Below are 21,610 nucleotides of genomic sequence, written 5' to 3' on the forward strand. Positions count from 1 at the left end.
AGGAAAGCATGTTAGGCCCCTTTCATACCACAGCGTTTCATCTGAAAACTCTTTTGGGAGATCTCCACTGAGGTAGAGTTGGGCTGATCATCTGGTGTATTGGTGAATACTAAGTGCAAAAGTAGAGCAACAGATGCACATTTTGTTGAAAGACAGTCAGCAGATTCAGCAGATTCAGCAGATTCAGCAGATTCAGCGATGCGAGCACAACATGGTAGTCTGCGACAGTCATAATAACGGTACTGTTGTATGTGTTTGATCACTGTGCTCCCTGAATGCAGCCTGCTTGTTGTACCCATAGACTGTATAAAACATGGACGAAGCATCCGCAACGTCACCTGTCTGTTCCTGAAACCATGAAATGAAGCCAATCCGCAGACTGTTGGTTGTTGTTGCTGTTAGTTTTTCTTGCAGCTACAGGATGCCCTGCAGTCATGTGACCTGAACTGTGCCTCTGATTGGAAAATCAGACAATCCCGATAACTTCTAAACCGCAGTGCTGACAGTGGAATCAGCATTTTAGACCCAAGCTGTTTTTCGAACCAGGCTGTAAATATGTTTTTTTATGCCGTAAAAGTCCATTTTTATGGCTGGGTGTGTACGTAACTTCTGGTCTTTCAGCAACCAGCACCAAGCAGATTCTCGACAAACAGCAACTTTTAGCAGTTCCACATAGGCTTCGTTTTCATTAACCGGATGTTGCCCCTTGGTTGTACCTAGATTTTAAGGATGCGGTTACCCTGGCCATTTGAACCAGACTGAAGGCACATACATGGCCCGCCTATGTCATCATGAAGTGTCTGTTTACACGAAGCACAGACTCGCCAGAGTCAGCACGAGACACAGAGAATACACCTCGCCAAAATGTGGCAAAGCAGAGAAGTGAAGCATACTCAAGCACGGTACTCTTGGGGTCACACTGGCCAAGCAATCTGGACTTTAAGGCTGAAGTGTGCTTAAGCACAATTTGCTTGTGTGAGTGGGCCCTAAAAGAAGTATGGGAGGTGGAGCCTCCAGTTATCAAGCTCTTTATCATTTGAATCATCTAACAGTCAGAGTCTAGGAGGGGAGGGGAGGCTTCAAACTTTTCCTTTTGATAGAGCTTATGGTGCACTGTTCATGGTGCTAAAAAAATGTTTGCCACAAAGAAAACCCTGCTGTTAAAAAAATCTTAACTTCTCATATGAAAGAGACTGAAAGCCATAAAAACTGTGTTTCTTTGTAGGATGTGATCACTCATGTTTCCCAGGCTTTAAATGGGTCAGTGATGCTGAAAATAAACTGGTTTGCATGACGTTTCACCCAGCCTCCCCTGAAATAAAAGTATTTAGAGCTGTTGTGGACAACCACACTGAAACGTGAGGCTGAGGTGGTAATTATGGAGTACGGTTACACGTGATAATTGTTTAAATGAGGAGAATGGCACACTCTTCTTTACAACTTTCCTCACGGTCGTTTATGTGTTGTGCTTGTTTACTCTTAAAAAGAAAAAACCTGCTTAGCTGACCAATAATGACACAAGATGAACGATGTTCAGCATTTTGAAGAAGTGACAGAAAATGTTGGTTTACAGTTTCTAAGATATAAAAAAGGAGGCTGTTCAGAAACGTTTTTACACTTCACCGTTATTAGCTGAAGAATTTCATCAAACAGTTATGAAACGTTTTAGGAAATGCTGTTGAGTGGGTTGAGAACATTGATACCATCTGCTCCAGTAGTATCAGTCTCATCTAACCTCACGCTAGTCAGTGTTTCTCAGAGCGGTTCAGTCTTGCTTCAAATGTGTGACGCTCGGGGTTGAATGTTTACTGGATTCAACCAACAGCAACAGAGAAAAACCAGACCTTAACCAGTCCTCGTTAAAGGTTCGCCTTCACCCCATCCGGAGGTTTCATTAGTTCCATTTGACACAATCCAGTTTGTGAGATGACTGCTTTTCCTGTAAATGACGCAGTTTGAGTTGTTGATCAGTAAACAACATCCAGGGGTGGAAGTAACTAATTATAATTACTCCAGTTACTATAACTTAAGGGCTTTTGAACTTTTTAGTTGTACTTTTACTTGTACTGAAGTATTTCTGTGGAAGTTTTGTACTTAACTACATTTTACGTTACATCAGTTACTGAGAAGGAGAAGCAGAAACGATCCAAGCTGTCCATCAACATACTGCTCATGTTGAAATCACAACAAATCCTTCCTCAGGTTGGTCCTTCGGGTCATAACTTCTCAGAGAAACATAGATCTGATAAAGCTGACACCTCCTTCCTACCATAGTCAGCTCAAACGTGAGCTATAACCTTATTCTGATCAGAACAAGCCGTCCTGCAATCCAGACACTTTGTAGAAAACACAGGCTGTGATCTGATGAAAAGAGCATCTAATTGGTACAAAATCAAAACAAAGAGGAAACTCAAACATTCAGGAACTTCTACCTAAAGAAAGGGCTAGAGCATAAATTCAGTAGATTTAGCACTCTTAACATCCCAGACCATGCTAATATTTATTAAAAAAAAAAAAAAAAAAAAACCTACGGTTCTAGTCTGAAAATGACATGCAGCACTGTTGTCTTTGGTGTCACTTGTCCCCTTACATGTGTTTGGCTAATTACTAAAAAAAAAAAGTTAAAGGTACCCCCCCTTTTAAAATAAAAATAATAATAATAATAATAATAAAAATAAATAAAAGTAATTGAATCAGTTACTGGATTACTCTTTCATGAATGTAATGTCTCATGAGACTAGTGTTACCCAAAGCAGACGTAGACAAACACTTTGCTCTGGGACACCTCACATGTATGTTCATGTAGTGCCTGTACTTCCATCAATTCTCACTCAACAGACCGCTCTGAACTTACCATTGTTGCATCTCATTCTCTTGTGTGGCTGTTTGTGGCGCATTGATGTTTTTAACAACAACACCCACCTATCTGAACTCTTGCTCTGATTGGCTCACCATGAAATTGTACTGTGACTTTAGCCAATCATCATCACTTATGTGTCCATCATCCCTATAGACTGTAAAAAAAAAAAAACGGACGTCATCTTGCTCGGCTCAAAGTGAGGTCACCACAAAAACTGCTCCCCCTGGTGGCTGGCTGCAGTTTGGGTCAAAAATCCAGCTTCCCAGTCTTTCCAGATGGGCTGTGGTCAAACTTTAAAAAAATATTACTCCTTGTAGAATGTTTCTAACATCCGATTGTTGTGGTGATTTTGAAGATGTTATCTAGCTGCCTTGTATTCAGAGCAACTTTTTACAAAAAAGTTTTGTTTTCATTAGTCATAAGAGGTTAAAAACAAGGTTTTACATCATATTTAATGTATAAATAATTAATAATTGACAGCTGACGCTCTTGTGTGGGTTCTTTTTGGGGGGTCATTGTAAAGTATGTCAGGAAGTGGAGCCAAGAAGAGATTAGACTCTGGAAAGAAAAATATATATATTTCTGTCACCTGGCTCCACTCAGATTCTCTTTGAGTCCCTCAGCCTCTAACGCGTAGACTCTTGCTGTACGATGGCGGTGCCTCCGATGCAGTATTTTGGCTTTAAAACTGTACAATAGGAAAAAGGTGAGGCCACACAGTCCACTCTATATACAGTTTATGGTCATCGCTCCCCTCTCACCAAAGAAAGACAATCAGGAAAAAAAAAAGTTTTATTTGCAGCTCCTGTCCTGTGCCTGGCTGAGGGAACCAGGCCGGACAACAGCTGATAGATATCAGTGTATTAGAACACACTGCATTTCACTTTTGCTGACAGTAATGTCGTTGGAAATGAAATTAATAAAACAATTTGATAACCTGTAACTGGAAAACAATAACAGGAATAGTAACACCATTATCATCAACAACATTAATCCCCAATACTGCCCCATACTGATGAAATGTAATCTTCCCTAAGGTGATCTTTATGCTGCTTTGCCCTGCTTTCAGTACGCTTCATTTCTCAGTCTACTTCCTCCCTCCTTTTTTATAAAGCTTAATCCTGAATCTGAGTTTACAGCCTGATAAACACACATAGCATATGTTTCTTTTGGCCTCTTTGCCCTTTATCTGAGTCATTAGGCAAAGTTCCCATGATTCCACAGGCCTTTATGATATGGAAACTAAACCCTTGTGACAGTTCACTGAGGTTTAACAGCAGCCTTCCTGTGGTCGATTGTGTAGATGCAGGAAAGATTTTCCTGGTCTGCTGAACCGAGGAATATGCAAACCTTGGATTAAGTTTCCAAAGCTATGCATTACAGCTGTGGTGTCAACAGCAGGGCGGTGATTTGACCGAGCTGAACAGAAGTATTCCTCGGGATGGGAGTGAAAGGTCATTGTACTGTAAAACAGATACAACAGGCACATCACCACAGCTTCCATTTGTTTGGTGCACAGCATAGACTAAATATGACCATATAGAGGAGGAATGTCTTTAGATGCATGTGCAGAGTCTTTCACATTGTCAGCAAACCTCAGACAGAAGAGGTTTGTGGGGGATGGTTTCCCCGAAGGAGAAAAAACAGAAAGTGTAGCAGAGCCATCAAAGAGTACCATTAAGGCTTCTGAGATCCTCCTGTGAGAAAGTGAAGTGTAGAGGCGTCTGGCGGCACAGCTGCTGGAGTGTGTTGCAATTTGGTTGGGAGTTCATCCAACAGTCAAGAGAAAAGCTATTTACCATGAGACCCTGTTGATCTGGCAGAATGTGATGAATAAGAGAATTCTGCAGAAGTTTCTGAGAAGTGGGTCAATTAGTCATTGAAAGTGAGTTCACTGGAAGGTATGCATCTTCTTTGTTTGCAGCTGCAATAATTCAGTTTGTGCATCTCAAATTTCTGCATTAAGCATCTTTTAACGAGTCAAAATGAACAGTTATCAAACACTCTTGGCTGGGCATGGTCAGACATCACGTATCCTTTTTCTGGTTATATGAGCACCGGCAGCAGACTTGTGTAACAGATTCACCAAAAGCTGAACTCCTCCTCCTCCTCCATCATCCTCATCTCACTGGGCGCATCTGCAGGCTGCAGGAGCAGAGCGATATGAGTTTACACCGATACATCCAAACTTAGCTTTTCTTCTCTGCTCTCTGAGAATCCTTCAAACAGAGATGAGGGATTTTTGAGGTAACGACAACTGCTAACCCCGGCTCACATGAAGTACTTGCTTTGTCACATTGAATCCGCTCTGATTTAGTTCAAAAAATGGGATTACGCGTATTTGGCACGCGTCTTTACGCATATGCCTGCCTCTACTTTTGTGTTTTCATTTTGCAAGTCGCCCACTGTCAGAGGGAACCCGAGGCACAACAAAGAGCGGCTCTCCGGCAGACGTTTCAGTGGTCACACAATGGGAAGATTTTTAGCATTTTAAGCCACGGCTCAGAGTATCAGCCCGCGAGGCGGAGAGGGGCGCCTCAGGAGCAAGTGCACGCGCGACCTGTCACCATCATTCACAACGAAGACGCGAGACATCCGGACACCTCGAGCCAGTCGCAGCAGCTGCAGCAGCAGCAGCAGCAGCAGCCTCCCCGGCCGGCATCCAACCCTAACAGCTCCCGTGGCCTCCCGCCTCAGCTCCAGCGGCTCGTGAGAGGGCACGCGCACCGCCAGCATCACCACGAGCGCCTTGCGGAGACGCAGAGAAACAGAGCCAATGAGACCCAGGACAAGGTCACTGTCAGCCCGCCCCTACCCCGGAGAGAAGACATGATGATGGGGGACGATCCCTACGACCCCTACAAATCCATCGACAGTGATAATCCGTATTATAACTATTATGACGTCTACGAGAGACCGAGGCCGAGATCGAGACCCGGATATGGCACAAGGTATCATCAGTACGGTAAGAGAGGGGAAAGTGACCGAAAAAAAAACTTATTTAAACTCTTTAAGGCCAAAAGTCTGGGTGTATGAGTTGTTTTTTCAGGTGTTATTATGTTAGAACAATATTCAGAAAATCAATTTATTTAAAAAAAATGAATGATACGAAGAGAAAGTCACAAAGTGTTGGATGCTAGTTTGTTCCATTTCTGTTAAAATTATTTAATTTTTAATACATGTCTTATTTATCTGTCCTTTCTTGCCATTTATCGTCTTAAAATGACTGAAAATTCAATTTTTTTTATTATTATTTATTTTCAAATATGTTCAATTATAAGTTTCATCATCTTCTATTTCTGATTGGTTATGATGATTTTTAATCGTAGGTGTTTTGTCACATTTAACCATGATGACCTACATTTTGTTTTTAAATGTAGGTCTGCCTGATCTTGTACCTGACCCCTACTACATCCAAGCCTCTGCCTACGCCCAGAGAGTCCCCATGTACAACCTGAGATGTGCAGCTGAGGAGAACTGTCTGTCCAGGTAGACTGCCCAGCTGTCAGGATTTTGCCACATGTAGAGCAAGAGAAAGTAAAGAAGAGGGAAAAAGAAAGTATGGGGGGGTGGGGGGAAGTGTTAGCCACCAAGTCTGTGTGTGATTCAGAGAGCTCTGAGCCATAACAACCACCTTAAGTGTTTGTGGGTGAGAGGGCTGAGCAGTGGAACCATGTGATGAGGTAAAATTAACCAAATCCTCCCGCTGATGGGGTGGAGCGGTGGATTTCTGTAGAGCTTAATCATAGTGTGCGGGAGGAGAGAAAGCCTGAATGGTAAACACATTATTGAACACCAACCCAAACATGCCTGTACCTTTAAATTATTTTTCCACCCATCATTTATACAGACGAGGAAGCTCTGGAGGAGGGATTCAGCTGTCTGAGTGACGTCATTGTGTCCATATCTGCACTGAGGATTTATATTCCTCCTCCTGTTTGTGTCTGCAGCTCCGCCTATAGAAGCGAGATCAGAGACTATGACACCCGCATGCTGCTGAGGTTCCCACAGAGAGTCAAGAACCAGGGGACGGCAGATTTCCTCCCCAGCAGGCCACGTTACTCCTGGGAGTGGCACAGCTGTCACCAGTGAGTATAAAGTCACTGTCCACCTCACCGTCACACAGAGCGAGTCCAGAGGGACATGTGGTTTGTTGTCGTGCTTCATTTATCCTTCCACTGGCATCATTTGGAGTCATTTGCATGGAGCTGTCATGCATGGAAACATGAAACAGATCTGGAGGTACCTGCTCTGAATGAGAATGTGGAAACAGAGGATGAAGATTGAGGGATTTAAAAAGTTTTAATGTGAGACAGCACGCTCAAACCTATACACTTTTGTCAGTTTGGTCCCAATCATCAACAGAACAATGACTGTCTCCACTTTCTCCTTTTTTAGTATAAACTGAAGCATTATGCTCTCATTTTGAGCCACATTTGTTCTATTTTTGGCTTCTGAACAGTTATGCCAGCTGTTTTATTGCTTCACATCAAAAAACTGACATCTTTACATGTGTTTAATTTCCCCCCTCCTTCTTTTATTCCTACACTCTTTGTAGAAATGAAAAACACGGACATAACTGAACTGACTACGACCTCCAGCTTCAGTTTATTTACAGCTGTAAATCTCGTAAAATAAAGTTGCCTGATAGAGTTAATGAACCACAAAGGAAAACTGTGATTCTTTTATTGAGCGTCTGGCTCACTGCCGAGTTTTCCCTGATTCTACAGAGGCTACCTCAGCCCATAGTTATGTAGTTAAATAAACCAGAGCACTGTGCTAATGCCCGACACAGAGCACACTTGGCACAGACCCAGGGAGCTGTTAGTTCAGCCCGTGTAGGCTCTCTGTCAGTGTTTTGAAAGTCGACGGATGCTGAAGTCCAGACTGTTTCTGTTGAATTAGACAAACTTTGTCTTGAAGATAATGAAGCAGATTTGGATCCACTGCAGCTTTAAAAACGCCTGCATGATGAATTCACAGACCTACAGTATGGATTCAGACAGAGCAACCTGAAAAAAATTTGAATCATTTAACCAAATCTGTTTGGATGGAACAAAAGCAAAACCTGGTTCTTTTTAATTCGTCTCACATTGATGTGGAGCTCAGCTGGTTCAGATTAAAAGCGTTGAATTTGCTGTCGATCCACAGACACTTCCACAGCATGGACGAGTTCAGCCACTACGACCTGCTGGATGCCAACACGCATCACTCCGTGGCCGAGGGACACAAGGCCAGCTTCTGTTTGGAGGACACGTCCTGTGACTACGGCTACTACAGGAGATACGCCTGCACAGCGCACACACAGGTGTCAACATTTACCTCTGATTCACTCCTGAAATAAATCACAAGAACAGAGGGAAAAAATTACAAGAATCCACATTTCACACTGGTGGATTGTAAGCAGGTGGTAAGAAAAGCTTCAAATGCAGAGAGGTTAAACGGGAGCCAGAGAGAAAAATTAGAGAGTAGCTAGTTCATTGAAAACTGCATTTAAACTCAAACAGGATGTTCATCAGCTGATCAAAAGATTAAGGGAGTGCAGATTTAACTTTTTAAAGTTGTCTAACAACTTTTTGAAGTAAGTGATCACCAAGAATGATGGGGCTGCTCTCTTCCAGGTCCTTTCTTTGACACTTTTTTGGATTTATTTTTTGGGGTTTAATTACACACTGTTTATTTTTTTGTCTCTTGCTTCTGTTTATCTCTTTACCTTAAATCCATCTGTGAAAAATGTGATTTTTTAAAATAATTTCCCTCAGTCTTTAAATTTTGTTCAGGCATGTGTAGACAGTGCTGCTAGTGTCAAATTGCGATTCTTAACACGATCAAACAGAACAATTATTGGAATGCATCCAACCAGGGTGTAGCTCAGGGGTCAAATTGTGCTTTCTATGTACAGAAGGAGGAGGAGGAGTTCAAACATGTGGTCCAGGTTTTGATCTGGACCGTGCCTCTTTGATGCATGTGATCCACCAATCTTTCTTCACAGTTTCTGACTCCACAAGTTGCTGTCCTTTCAGAGGCTCCAAAAGGCTAAAAACAAACTTTAAAGAAGAAAAAATTCCTAGTTTTTTCTCCTTATTCTGTAGTTTTCCTTCTTTCTTAGCTGTAGCTCAAAGCTCAAAGTTGATGTTTCCATTCAAAACTATTGACAGTTGCATATTTTATCCATTATTGGGAAACTATAAACAAAAATAGAGGCAAGATGCTTTAACAAACCGTTTGAACATAAAAGTTTGATCTTTTTTCCACACTTCAGGATTAATATTTGCGCAGATCAGCTGAATTCAGAATTTATTTCTCACAGCAGGAGGTCTACAGTGTCTGGCAGCTTTATTTCTGGGGTCACAGGCTGAGAAGTTTGGAAACTCCTGTGCTACATGAAATGTACAAGCCAGATAAAGGAAGCAGATGGTGCTTTAACAGATTTACATTCACCAGTAGACAAAAATAATTTGCTTATAGGTGGTTTCTAGTGTTGCCTTGTGTCTGCTGCTTGTAAAATAATGACCTCTAACCCAAAAAGTTGGTCAGAGCAGTTTCTTTAGGCACACAGTGTGTCTGGTTTTGTTAAGAACTTGATTCGCTGCCCCCAAGTGGCAAAGAAATAAACCAGAATCCAGTCCAACCAGTGAAGATCAACCAGTACCATGTTAATCCCCATGTTCTTCTTTAGGTTAGTGCTGCAGAAAAGTTAAATTAATCTATAAATGATCATCACAAACATTCCCATACACATCACTGCTTGATTGTGACTACGATGATCTAAATACATGAGTCCTCCTTCATGTCAGTCTTTGTCATCCATGACAGTTTTATTCAGCTGGAGCATCCTGTGGGCAGAGGAGTGAGGCTCATTCACAGCAGATGTTTTTTATCGACACAGTAGGAAAAGTCCTGGTGTTAATAATGGTATTAGAGTCTTCTCAGTTCTGTATGAGCATTTCAGTAAATCACAACAGTGAGCCAGTATGTTCAACTCCAACGTCTTATTATCTACACATGTGCTTTTGTAACTCTGACATTTTGAAATGTCAGTTACAAAATGAAACTTTTTACTGAAGGAGAAACCGTCACCTTGAATTCGACTGAGCTGATGTGTTTCTGCAAGTTCACACTGCGGTGATTTACAGCATCTACGTGCACAGATGTTAAACGCTCTGACCAAAAATGAGAAAAACTTCCTCTGTCCTTCTCATGGAACGACTTGTTTTGGTATTTTTCTCCAGAACATCGGAGAAAGTACGAGTAGTAAAAGAAAAAATGACACACTGTGGCAGCTGTCCTTTGAAAAACAGCTTTAATATTTCCTCTTTGCTTGAGCAAGCGGTGGTTTAATGAATTTTCCTTTTTCTGGTCTGGTTTCTTTCTGTTTTTTGAGCAGCAGTATCCAAAACAATCAGAAATAAAACTTTGCTCTCTATAAATCAATCACAAGATAAAAAAAAGTTTATATGTCATGAGTTTAGACTGACTGTTGCATGTAAAATGACCTTACAGTGTTATATAAGAAGATTTTTGTGTGTTTATATGATGTTGGTTGCTGCCCCATGTGTAGGGTCTGAGCCCGGGATGTTATGATACCTACAACGCAGACATCGACTGTCAGTGGATCGACATCACAGATGTGAAACCTGGAAACTACATCCTCAAGGTCTGACAGAAACACCAGACACTTGGCCTTCTCCTGAGGCACTAAACTATTTTAATAAGATTTACTCTTATACAAAATAATATTTATCACATCTGTGCTTTTGATTCAGTTTGCTGCTGTCTTGTTTATCATTTTGTTTTCTGTTGTTCTCCTCAGATCAGTGTAAATCCACAGTATCACGTCCCAGAGAGCGACTACAGCAACAACGTGGTGCGCTGTGACGTCCGCTACACCGGGAACTACGCCTACGTGTCTGGTTGTCACATGTCGTCGTGAGTGTCGAGCCTCAAGTCACAAACTTTGATGTTAATTCTTCACAAACACGTCTTCATTCTTTTTCTCTGTTTTAATTTTTCAGGTATTAAGACGTGACAGACGTTCACACCAAAATGAAGAGGACTGCATATGAAAGCATATAAAATTTCATAAATTCTATTTTATGATTGTTAGATAAGCAGTTTATATAATTTAAAATACTACCATGTAAAAGGGAGCATCTGCTAAAGCGCCAGGTAACGTTTAACTCTTCTTTCCTTGTGTTTCTTATCTCCTCTTCTCACTAACACATATTTCTTGCTTTATTTTCATGTCTTACTCTTATTCCATATTGTATCGCTATTTTGAACTATTGAAAATGTATTTGTTATATTTATAAACAACAGAAAAAGCTCTTTACTTAAAAGCTTTGGTGAAACATGGTGGAAATAAAAAGTTTGAATATTGTACAAAGTGGTACAGCTCAACAGTTTGAAGTTTTTGTCTCTGCAGCTCATTCTAAAAAAGACAAAAATGGACCCACACAGCAAAAATGAAACCACAGCCAGTGTTTATCTCTAGTTTTTTTTTGTAAAAATTGTCTTCTTTGACTCCTTTTGACATTTATCCGTCAAGTCCAGAAAAAAAAGACGCCTGGATTGCTTAAAAAATAATAATAATCTACCAGTTTGGTAAGAAAGATGTACTGGTTAAGTTTTCCTTCAAGAAACTTGACAGTCAATATTTTCTTATCCGATAATTAAATAATTTTTCCCCTATTTGCAGTCAATTCAAGCACAAATTTTGTTAGATTACAGTTTTTTTAGTGTATTTACTGTGTCAAAGAAGGGATATCTGTAAAAGATGATTTACCTCATAGTTTATTCTATAAGGAATGAACCTAATTCTGATTATTTTGTTTCATGCCTCATGGTAATGCTCCAGCACCACTGAAACTTTTAGTTAAATGTGAGTTAAGACTTCTCAGGAGGCTTACTGGTACCATGGAGGTTAGTACCAAAGACGAGAGAAGACAGGGACTCTACATAAATCTAACTGATGTTTTATTTTTCGCATTATTTACTTGATAGCAAATATGACTTAATTTACTCTTTAGCTTTGGAATTTAATTACAGACCATTTTTGGACAACTGATGTAAACCCACCTTATTCTTTCTCCTGGTGTGTGCCCTTTGGCGCCCCCTGTGGGCAAAGTAGTGTGTCTGATCCCTGCTGTGTTTGTCCTCTTAGACGTTTCCTAACAGCAACTTAAAGAGAACTTTGGCTTGTTTTGTTTAACATTTAAGGAGTAACACTTGTTGTTTTTCTTTACACTGTAAATAGTCACGATTCATCAGATTTTGTACCAAAAAAAAAAATTCTAACAGGGTCTCCTGGGCCTCCATTGTGGTGGAAATTAAGCTCTTTCAAGGTAAAGACCTCTTGTATAAGTGAGGTAACAGTGATCTTCCTGAAAAAAAGAAGCTCTTGTGATGCACGACAAGTATGATCTTCAATTTGTCAAGTAATAATCATTAAAATGTCCATCAACACATTTTCTTTCCCTTTTTTCGTCTTCCAACTGGAGCCTCTCACTGTGGCTGGTTCTAATTAACATAAAACATTATTTATGCTCACAAGATTCAACGCCAGTTAAAACAGACTCATAAATGTAATGAAACACTTTAACAAACTTTCTTCTGATAAATTTTGTTAATTAAGAACACTTTTCTTTCATCATGTAACTTTTAGCTGCTGTTGTTGAAAGCTCGATTTTGAAGGGAGCCAAAACAAAAACAAAAGGCTGGAAAACACTAAATACCCTTCAGAGCCAAGTAAAGCCAGATGATGCACAAAGTAACTCCCTTAGATAAAAGAAATCATGTGAATGTTGACAGAAAAATTAATGATAACTCATTAAAAAGGAGTCAGATGCATTTTTTTGTTGACAGGATAAGTATTTTTGGGGGAAAAAAATGGGTGCTGGTTAAACATTTTGTTGAACTTAACATGCATCACATCTGTCAATAAAGGCTGCCACCATTCTGCTTTACCTACTACAACATCTATGGCCCACCAACTTTCCATGCACCTCTAGCTAAATATTCAGATAAGAGTCATAATAAAGCACCGTTTCAATAAAAACTGCTTTGTTTTTTCTATTTATCCCTGTATACAGAATATATATGACAATTATGCCTTTTACAAATGTATTCATGTGTTACTCATTTAACAATTACTCCTTTTTTTATTGGAAATTTTACATCTTGGTGTCTTAACCCAAAAAAGGTTAGACCTCTTTGACCTCTTTATGTCCTTTATATGTCATTCATTTATTAATTACTTAAATAGTTGTATTTCTTTCCTTATTTATTTATTTAATTATTTATCATTCATAATAAATGTTTTTTTTTTATGTCAAATTTAAACTGGCTGCCCAAAGTCAAACCAGCACTTAAAGACATTTTAGAAGTTTTTTTTTTTTTTTTTTTTTTTTTTTTTTTAAGTGTGGAAGCTATTGTTGCCAGTGGGATCAGTATTATAAAATCAACAGTTCTGAGTTGGGCCTTTGACTTAAATCTTTTTGTCTTAAAAGAATTGATATCAGTAACAATTTTTTTTTACTTGAGAATGCTAATTGTGTGTCCTGCAAAAAAAAATGACTGAATTATTGCGATTAAAAGAATAAAGACCCATTTCATTGAAAAAAAAAAAAGAAAAAAAAAAGTTTTTTTGGTATTTTTTCCCCGCACATTTATTTACTATATTTCTTTGCACACATTATTAAAGGTTTTGTTTTGTTTTTTTTTTTTTTGTTTTGTTTTGTTTTTTGTTTTTTGTTTTTCAGAATTAGAAATTTATCGTATATATTACCGTTAATGACTCTTATTTGGTCAAAAAAAAAAAAAAAAAAAAAAAAAAAAAAAGATAAAATCCCTACCGGCCTCACTGTGTGGTAACCTCCGCTCCACCAGGGGGCTCTACTGAGTCTGTGTTTGCTCTGTTTGAGTTCAGTGATTTTTATCAGAGCTCCAGAGAAGCTGGAGTAAACCACCAGCAGAGTGTGTTTGTGTGTGTGTCGTGGAGTGTATGAGTGTCACAGGATCAAATAATCCCCGCTGAAGTGTAACAACCTGGAGCCAAAATGCACCCGGTCCGAGTGTCGATCCCCTCGTTCCGTTCAGAAAACAACCCGATGGAGAAAGGGTTCACGGTGAGCCGCTCAGTAATAACCTCTGTGTGTCTCTGTGTGTCTGCATGTCTGTCTCTCTCTGTGTGTGTGTGTGTCTCTGCTGCTGTCATCAGCTTTACCCAGATGTTTTTCATTCTCGTACTTTTAAATGAACTTCAGTCTGTTTCATATCGATAAACTAGTAGCGTTATTATCTCTGTGGGTTTGGTATCTCTGTGTGTTTTTTTTATGTTCGCGTCACAGATCAGCCATGGGAGCCTCCTTGTTTGCATAGATATTAGTCTATGTTAAATGTCAAGTTTATTGTAATTAAAACAGCCAAAACTTAATGTCTGTTTACTGCAGCTTCTACTTTGTGAATTAATGTTTGTTAAGCGTTACTGTGCATGTTTCCAACCCACACACTGCAGAAGATCAGAGATCAGCACCCTCTGTCTGAAACGAGTCAAGTAGTGTAAATAGGTTTTTTTTGTATTAAAGCTTTTAGTTTTTTTTTAATTTTTTATTATTTTTATTTATTTATTTATTTATTTATTTATTTACGAGTTGTTGTATTTATGTTTTTTGTTTTGTTTTGTTTTGTTTTTGTTTTTTCTGGCAAAAAATAAATAAAAAATCAAACGAGACTCACTATGACCTGCATTCACCTGACAAGTCTTATTTCAAGACATTGAGACAAATAAAAAAAAGGCAAAAATATTGCCTGAGTTGCTCAAATTGCCAAAAAAAATGTAGCATTGGGTTGACAAAATTTAGTTAGTGAAAATCTTAATCATTTTAAATTCAAAAAACTATTTACAAACCGTTTTTTGGGCGCATTGTTTTGTTTTTATTAAAATCTTCCAGACTTGTCAGTAGGGATGGGTACCAAATTAGGTACTGTTATAGGTACCTACCGAATTCTGTCAAAAGTACCGGGTACTGATTCACGTAAAACCAAAAAGCACCATGTTTAGGTACCTAAATGCATCCTTGTGACTGTGAGGGAGTGGAAGAGTAGGAGATTTTCCATGCTGGACATGAACACAGCATTGCAAGGTTATATATTGAAGAATAAATTTGTCAAATTGAAAAAAGATATATGTTTTACTTTTGAAGAAATTGATGTTTTTACTATAAAACACAAAAAAGTACCAACAATTGGTACCGTTGAGTACCGTTGGGTACCGGTACCGATTGCCAGGTACCGGGCATCTGTACCGTATCGCTTCAAATGTAAAAGTTACCCATCCCTACTTGTCAGGTGACTTTGGCATACATCAAGTCTTAACATATGGTTTTACCAAAGTAAGATATAGAGATATTTGCTTAGAATTTATTTCTTTTTTTGTTGTTGTTGTACTGTTGAAATCCAAACCTCAGTCAATGAATTGAATATTTTCCCTAATGCGCTCTATATGAATAGAAGTGCAAGCCTGCTCTTTACTCCTGAAGCAAGTTTTTTGTTTCTGCACTTAAGGAAAAGAAGTCATGCAGTTTGTTTTCCTCTAATTTTGTTCCTTTTAATAAGCCAGAAAGAGAAAGCTTTAGATAAATTCAGGATGCAGACGTAAAAGTTGTAATCCTTTAATCCAACTCCTGGCAAGAAAACCAACAACAATGTTGAGCTAATCCCTGAAACTCTTCAAATCGCCTACACAAGCTAAGTCAGCAGTCTGTGGTGAATGAAACTTACTTGGTTAGCAGTAACTTTGTGACACCAAATGGAAACTGAACGTGACGTGTTTTGTAAAAGCAGTCACAAGATTTGTTAAAAAAAGTCTATCACAGGATTTTTATCATTTCTTTCTCCTTTGCTGTTTTTTCTACATTTAGACATTTAATTTATGTGGAAATCTCAGCGTACTTCTCTATGTTTACGCCACCAAAATTGCACTGACTACGGTCATAAATGCTGTCGTCATTTATGACTGGATTTCCTGTCTTATTTGAGTCATTTTGAAAGGTTTATTTTTGTCTGTCTTTCAAAGAAGATGAGATAAAGCAGGAAACAGGTTGGGAGTGGGGGGTAACACTCAGGAAAGAGTCCACATTTTGGAGTCGAACCGATGCCGTCCTCTTTATGGTATTAGCCTCTATAAATTGGGCGTGCAGCCTAACCACTGGTCAAAACTGGTGCCCAATTATCTGCATCTTTTACGGAAGAATCCAGACAAGCGAGGGAAGTAAAAGTCTGATAAATGACATACTCATTGTTTTTTTCATGTTTTCTTTGGAGTAAAACCAGCAGATGTTTCCTCTTGGTAACTCGCTGACAGCTACAAAAACTGACAGCTCCACTCTGACTGTTTCAGCGAGGAGGAAGAGGGGGCACATTGGCTCTGATGATGACAAGTCATAATTTACTCAACTTCACCTTTTCCCTCTTTTTCAGGTCTTTAAGATTGATGTGCTGATGAATGGCAGGCAGCACAGTGTGGAGAAACGCTACAGTGAATTCCACGCTTTGCATAAGATGGTGAGATCAAGTGCTTCCCCCACGTTTGTCTGGTTTGACAAAAACAAAGTTCTCCTTTTTATGTTTTTAGGTACTAAAACTTGAGTGTACTCGGTCAGAAAGTAAACATAGATCGTGTTTATGATCTCATCCAGCGTATTCATAACCTGGTTCCTCAAATACACGAGTTGTGACAGCATTAAAAATTGAGAAGTGCTGGAAATCCAACATGTTCAGGCCAGCTTATCAGTGGGTGTTTCCTTCTGGGTCTTCATCTTCAGTTGCCATACTTTAGAAACTGAGCAGCTGACTTATCATGTATGCTCATTACCTAACTAAAATATTCAATACAGTTCAAAGTAATGCAGTTTTTAATAAGTCCCTCGGTGGTTAACCACACTGACCATATATGTTTATTAGTTGTTGCAGCTTTACAGAGCAGTTCCTCTTCCTGTCCTGAAAATAATCCAAATTCTGTTCGGCTGCAGCTTCTCTTTGTCTGCACGCTTCTCCCCAGAGGACATGTTGATATGTTGCATTAAGAGCAGCACAGGTATAGATGATGGAATAAACCACAGCTTCATCACAGTTTGAGGATCCTGGAGCTGTTCATAGCGTCACACCTTTATGGCGTGTTACACGTGACTTGCTGAGGCATGTTTGATTTAAATGGAGCCATCACGTGCAAGTTAGTGCTTTCAGCTGTACAGGTCAGGTCCGTTTCTGCTATAGTTGTTGATATTTCTGCATCCTGGCTTTGCGTCATGTGTAGTTTCAGTCTAGACTAAAATATCTGAAGTGATACAGACATGATTGTGGTGTAACTTCATGATGATCCCCTGACTTTTCTTCTAGTTGCACCAGCAGGATAAAACTTTAACTTCTGTAGTTAACTTTATCAACTTCTTCCCTGTGGATTGGAACAACATCCTGGTCAACATTGTGATTTAGTTTTGTAAATTAAAGTTACATTTATGATATTTCTATCACTCTTCTTTATTTGTACCACTGCTGAAAATCAAAAAGCAGTGGCGCTAGTTTGGCATGGTGGGCAAATTCTGCATTGTGCTCAATGCACAGAAGCCAGGGTCACAAAAACTGCAAAAACTAAACACTAAACTTATGAGTCATTTTGAGTAAAAAAAATTGTCTTATTAGACTTAATATGAGCCACGTTCACCTGACAAGTCAAGGGAAATGTCTCATTTTAAAATATTAAAGACAAAAATGACGCCTGAATTAATTATAAGGATGTAAAAACTCTGCCATTAAGTAAAGAAAAATGTGCTTTTTCATTTTCTTGTGCTAAGACTGACATTCTTTTTTCAAGACACTTGGCAAGCAATATTTTTATGTGTATTACATCTTTATTTTGTCTTTTAATGTCTTAAAACAAGACATTTTTTGGACTTGTACCTAAATGAAACTCAAATTAAGCCTAATATGACATTTTTACTAAAAACAAGACTTAAATCGTTAAGTATAGAGCAATGTTATATAATGTAATATAATGTAATATAATATAATATAATATAATATAATATAATATAATATAATATAATGTAATGTAATGTAATGTAATATAATATAATATAATATAATATAATATAATATAATATAATATAATATAATATAATATAATATAATATAATATAATATAATATGACACAATATAATATAATATAATATGATATAATATAATATAATATAATATTATATAATATAATATAATATAATATAATATAATATAATATAATATAATATAATATAATATAATATAATATAATATAATATAATATAATATAATATGACACTATATGATATAATATAACGTAATATGACACAATATAAGGTTAGAAGAAGCCAAAGCCAAAATACTTTGGGGATATTGAAATATTTTCTTTCAAAGCACCACTGTGCCCACCCAAAGTTCAGCCTCACTGAGCTGTTTATACAGATATAATTTAATTTGTTGTTCCTCGTTTCTAATCTGTCATGATCAATGAAAACCCTGATGATGTTTTTCAGCTGAAGAAGAGCATAAAGCCACCTGAGATCCCCTCCAAACACGTCAGAAACTGGGTTCCCAAAGTCCTTGAGCAGAGGAGACTGGGTCTGGAGCTGTACCTGCAGGTACTTTGACAGAACACACTTCAGTCCACCTGATGGGACTGATTTACCAGCATAAACACACAAACCCGCTGCAGATGTCAGAGGATTAAAGACACTCAGAGTTCTCCAGAAGAAGTCATGGAGGTCACTGGCTTTGTGTGCCGCTGCCTCTGGTGCACGCTGTAATTTGCTTTTGTTTTGTCTGTTTTTCTCAGACTATAATTATGGAAAATGGGGTTCTTCCAAAGATATTCCTGGATTTCCTGAACATCCGCCATTTTCCTTCAGTGCCAAAAACAGAAAGCTGCGGGTGAGTTGGGAATGCACAGTTTCCATCGAGTAAAAAACAAATCCCTATTGTTTGTTTTTGTGTTTTACATCTTCATTCTGCCTCTCCCAGGTCTTTCGACACAGAATCTGAGGAATCCAGGTACAAGTTTTTTGTTAATTCTAACACTATGATATGAAACCAGTACATCTGATGTTTCAGTGACGGTCATCTACAAACTTCCTGATGTAGCTCGTTTTTATGCAGGGCTCAGATACCCAGACACTCACTAACTTCTTCTTTTGGGTTTTCTTTTTTTTAGCAAACTTTCACACCAGCCTGTCCTGCTGTTTCTGAGAGACCCCTTCCTGATGCCATCTGCACACGGTGAGTTCAGAGTACTAAGATCAGGGTTACAGTATCCCACACTGCAAAAAAATGAAATCTTATCGAGTGTTTTTAGTAAAAATGTCTTTTTAGACTTGATATGAGCCCCTCTCACCTGACCATTGCTGATTTTTTTTTTATTTCAAGTTCTTAAAAGACAAAAATGAGGTCTAAACTGCCTGTAACAAGTAAAAAAAAATCTACCAGTGGGGTAAGAGAAATGTGCTTGTTATGATTAGAAAAATGTCTTAATACAAGCACATTTCTCTTACCCCACTGGTAGATTTGTTTACTTGTGACAGGCAGTTTAAACCTCATTTTTGTCTTTTAAGAACTTGAAATAAGACATTTTTCTGGAGTAGTCAGGTGATTGTGGCTCAGATTTAATCTAAAAAAGACATTTTGTATTGAAAACAAGAGAAATACACTTGATCAAATTTCAGTTTTTTGCAGTGCAGTTCGTTCTTCATACTGCAAAAACGGAAATCTAAGCTGGTGTTTGAGTCTTAAAAAGAAACGCTACATTCCTATTTTTTTTCCTTTTAGTTTCTTCTTGGACTTGTCTTTCATTTTAACATTTTATATCCTGAAGTTTCCCTTCCCTCCTTTTCAGACGCATTTGCAAACGTGGTGATCGAAGGTGTGGTTCATGGAGTTTTCTACCCAGACCTCCAGCCGAGGTAGAGCTGCAGAGACGGCTCTGAAGGCATCTCACCACAAACGGATGCTCCGTATTTCTGCACCATTTTAGGTGTTCATCAGCAAGGGCATAACATGTTACAGTACACTGAGCCTCATTTGTATCATCCAAAGCATTAAAAAGCACATCCATGATTAAAAAAAGGGATTAATAACTGGAAGAGGCAAGTCACAGACACTTACGCCTCTTTATTTTGTAAAGTATTTGTTACACACTCATATAGAAAGGTTTGGAGAGCCTGAAGTCCTTTAAACACTTAAAAATATTTAAAACAAACAGTAGTTGTCAGCACTAATACGTTACTTTATGTGTACTAAAATATTGCAGTGTTACTTGAGTGTTTTGTGGCATCACAATCATAAAAAGATCATTCTTTTTTAGAAACTAGAGCTTTAAACTCAATCAGACTTTCTTAGATTTCCCTTTAAATATTAATATGAATATTCAGGATCGACTGGAGTTTGGAGAAGAGCAGCTCAGGGAGAAATTCCCGCACTGCTTTTTTCTCCGTTTTTGTTTGGCTACTTTGTGTTCTGCGCGCCACACCAACTGTTGAAGAAGCACAGAGGAAACGCAGACGTCAGCTGGACTGAGGGATCGTTTGTAGGACAACAAAGAGGGCGCTTATGGCCTACATACCAGCGGCTGCCACTCCCCGTGCTGCGCTGTGCTGGCTGGATTTGCTCTGAGGTGCCAAATTTAGACGTCAGACAGAAAGATGGCGAGCTGCAGGGTGGAGGGGGGGGGGTGCTCTCTGTAGCCAACATAATGATCTGATCTCTGTTGGTGGCTCTGAGCAGTGGTGTGAGGTGGAACTGCTCAGAGATCTAGAAAGGTCTCTCCTCTGATTTCATGTTGGTAGATTATTTCATTTTAAGTTGGACTGACGCAGAATCATGTGACATTTTTAGTCAGATTATCAAATTTCATGAAGCTTGCTTGTAGAGCTACTAAAGCCTTATGCACCATATGTACTATCTTTACATTTAACAGCCTCAGACTGACCGTGATGTGTACTTCACAGTCTGGAGTTCCCTCTTTGGCAGGATTAGAGTTCAGTGCTCTTTTCTATTCAGAGGACAATGATTAAAATAGAAATGACATTTAGTATTAGCTACAGCTTGTGCAAATTAAAAAGTAACAGCAGAAATGTTGAGTGTAACACTTTGTAAAGGCCAGTTTTAACACTAAACCCAGTAACGCTCTGTTTTATGTCGCTCACGTCACGTTGTGATTAGAGGAAGTGTCATCCTCCGCTAAAAGGGATTTTGTTGTTTCTTGAATGAGAGATGACGATTCAAAGGACTTAAAACCAGGAAAACTGTGCAATATGAAAATCTAAAAAACAGCAGACTGTCTATATCTTGTTCTGTGAAAGTGTTAACCCTCTCCTCTAGTGAACACTCAGAATGACTTGTTGCTTTTGTAAAACTTTATCTCACATCAGTTATTAAAAACACTCAAATGTGACTGGACCTCCATTACATCTGCACATTCACACTGACCTACATGTGTTCTGATCACCTGACCTCAGCGAGGCAGATCATGATCCTGACTCTGAACCATTTCATAAAGACCCATCATGTAGATTTATTTATATTGTTTAACATTGTACTGTTTGAGTGTCTTTATGTGCCATAGTGTCGACCTACAGTGAACACTGGAACTAGCACTTTAAGATGAACCATGTGTAAAATCCTGACACCAATAAAATGAATTATTTACACAAGTCTGAGAATTC

At 38.6% G+C, this 21,610-nt stretch overlaps 2 protein-coding genes across 2 annotated transcripts; both read left to right on the forward strand.

Moving 5' to 3' along the window:
* Positions 1 to 5,004: 5,004 nt before the first annotated feature.
* On the forward strand, positions 5,005 to 11,283 carry loxa (lysyl oxidase a). The gene is made up of 7 exons (XM_074690544.1): positions 5,005 to 5,825; positions 6,241 to 6,349; positions 6,811 to 6,948; positions 8,012 to 8,168; positions 10,422 to 10,517; positions 10,674 to 10,789; positions 10,876 to 11,283. The coding sequence occupies exons 1-7, from the start codon at positions 5,186 to 5,188 to the stop codon at positions 10,880 to 10,882; spliced, it is 1,263 nt and encodes a 420-aa protein (XP_074546645.1). The 5' UTR covers positions 5,005 to 5,185; the 3' UTR covers positions 10,883 to 11,283.
* A 2,467-nt stretch (positions 11,284 to 13,750) lies between these two features.
* Positions 13,751 to 21,597, forward strand: snx24 (sorting nexin 24). Its single transcript, XM_074690339.1, has 7 exons — positions 13,751 to 13,986; positions 16,340 to 16,423; positions 18,431 to 18,535; positions 18,730 to 18,824; positions 18,915 to 18,944; positions 19,105 to 19,169; positions 19,783 to 21,597. The coding sequence occupies exons 1-7, from the start codon at positions 13,918 to 13,920 to the stop codon at positions 19,851 to 19,853; spliced, it is 519 nt and encodes a 172-aa protein (XP_074546440.1). The 5' UTR covers positions 13,751 to 13,917; the 3' UTR covers positions 19,854 to 21,597.
* The last annotated feature ends 13 nt before the right edge of the window (positions 21,598 to 21,610 follow it).

Source organism: Halichoeres trimaculatus, unplaced genomic scaffold (genome assembly GCF_033239565.1).
Source record: "Halichoeres trimaculatus isolate MK-OKI-2021-1 unplaced genomic scaffold, fHalTri1.1 fHalTri1_scaffold_16, whole genome shotgun sequence".
NCBI classification, from domain to species: Eukaryota; Metazoa; Chordata; class Actinopteri; order Labriformes; family Labridae; genus Halichoeres; species Halichoeres trimaculatus.

Excerpts from the sequence above, each read along its gene's own strand:
- loxa (XM_074690544.1), top strand. The coding sequence starts at position 5,186 with ATGGGATTACGCGTATTTGGCACGCGTCTTTACGCATATGCCTGCCTC. Across the intron at positions 5,826-6,240 it reads CACAAGGTATCATCAGTACG|GTCTGCCTGATCTTGTACCT; the intron begins GTAAGAGAGGGG and ends TTTTAAATGTAG. Across the intron at positions 10,518-10,673 it reads CTGGAAACTACATCCTCAAG|ATCAGTGTAAATCCACAGTA; the intron begins GTCTGACAGAAA and ends TGTTCTCCTCAG.
- snx24 (XM_074690339.1), top strand. The coding sequence starts at position 13,918 with ATGCACCCGGTCCGAGTGTCGATCCCCTCGTTCCGTTCAGAAAACAAC. Across the intron at positions 18,536-18,729 it reads GTCTGGAGCTGTACCTGCAG|ACTATAATTATGGAAAATGG; the intron begins GTACTTTGACAG and ends TGTTTTTCTCAG. Across the intron at positions 19,170-19,782 it reads CCTGATGCCATCTGCACACG|ACGCATTTGCAAACGTGGTG; the intron begins GTGAGTTCAGAG and ends CCTCCTTTTCAG.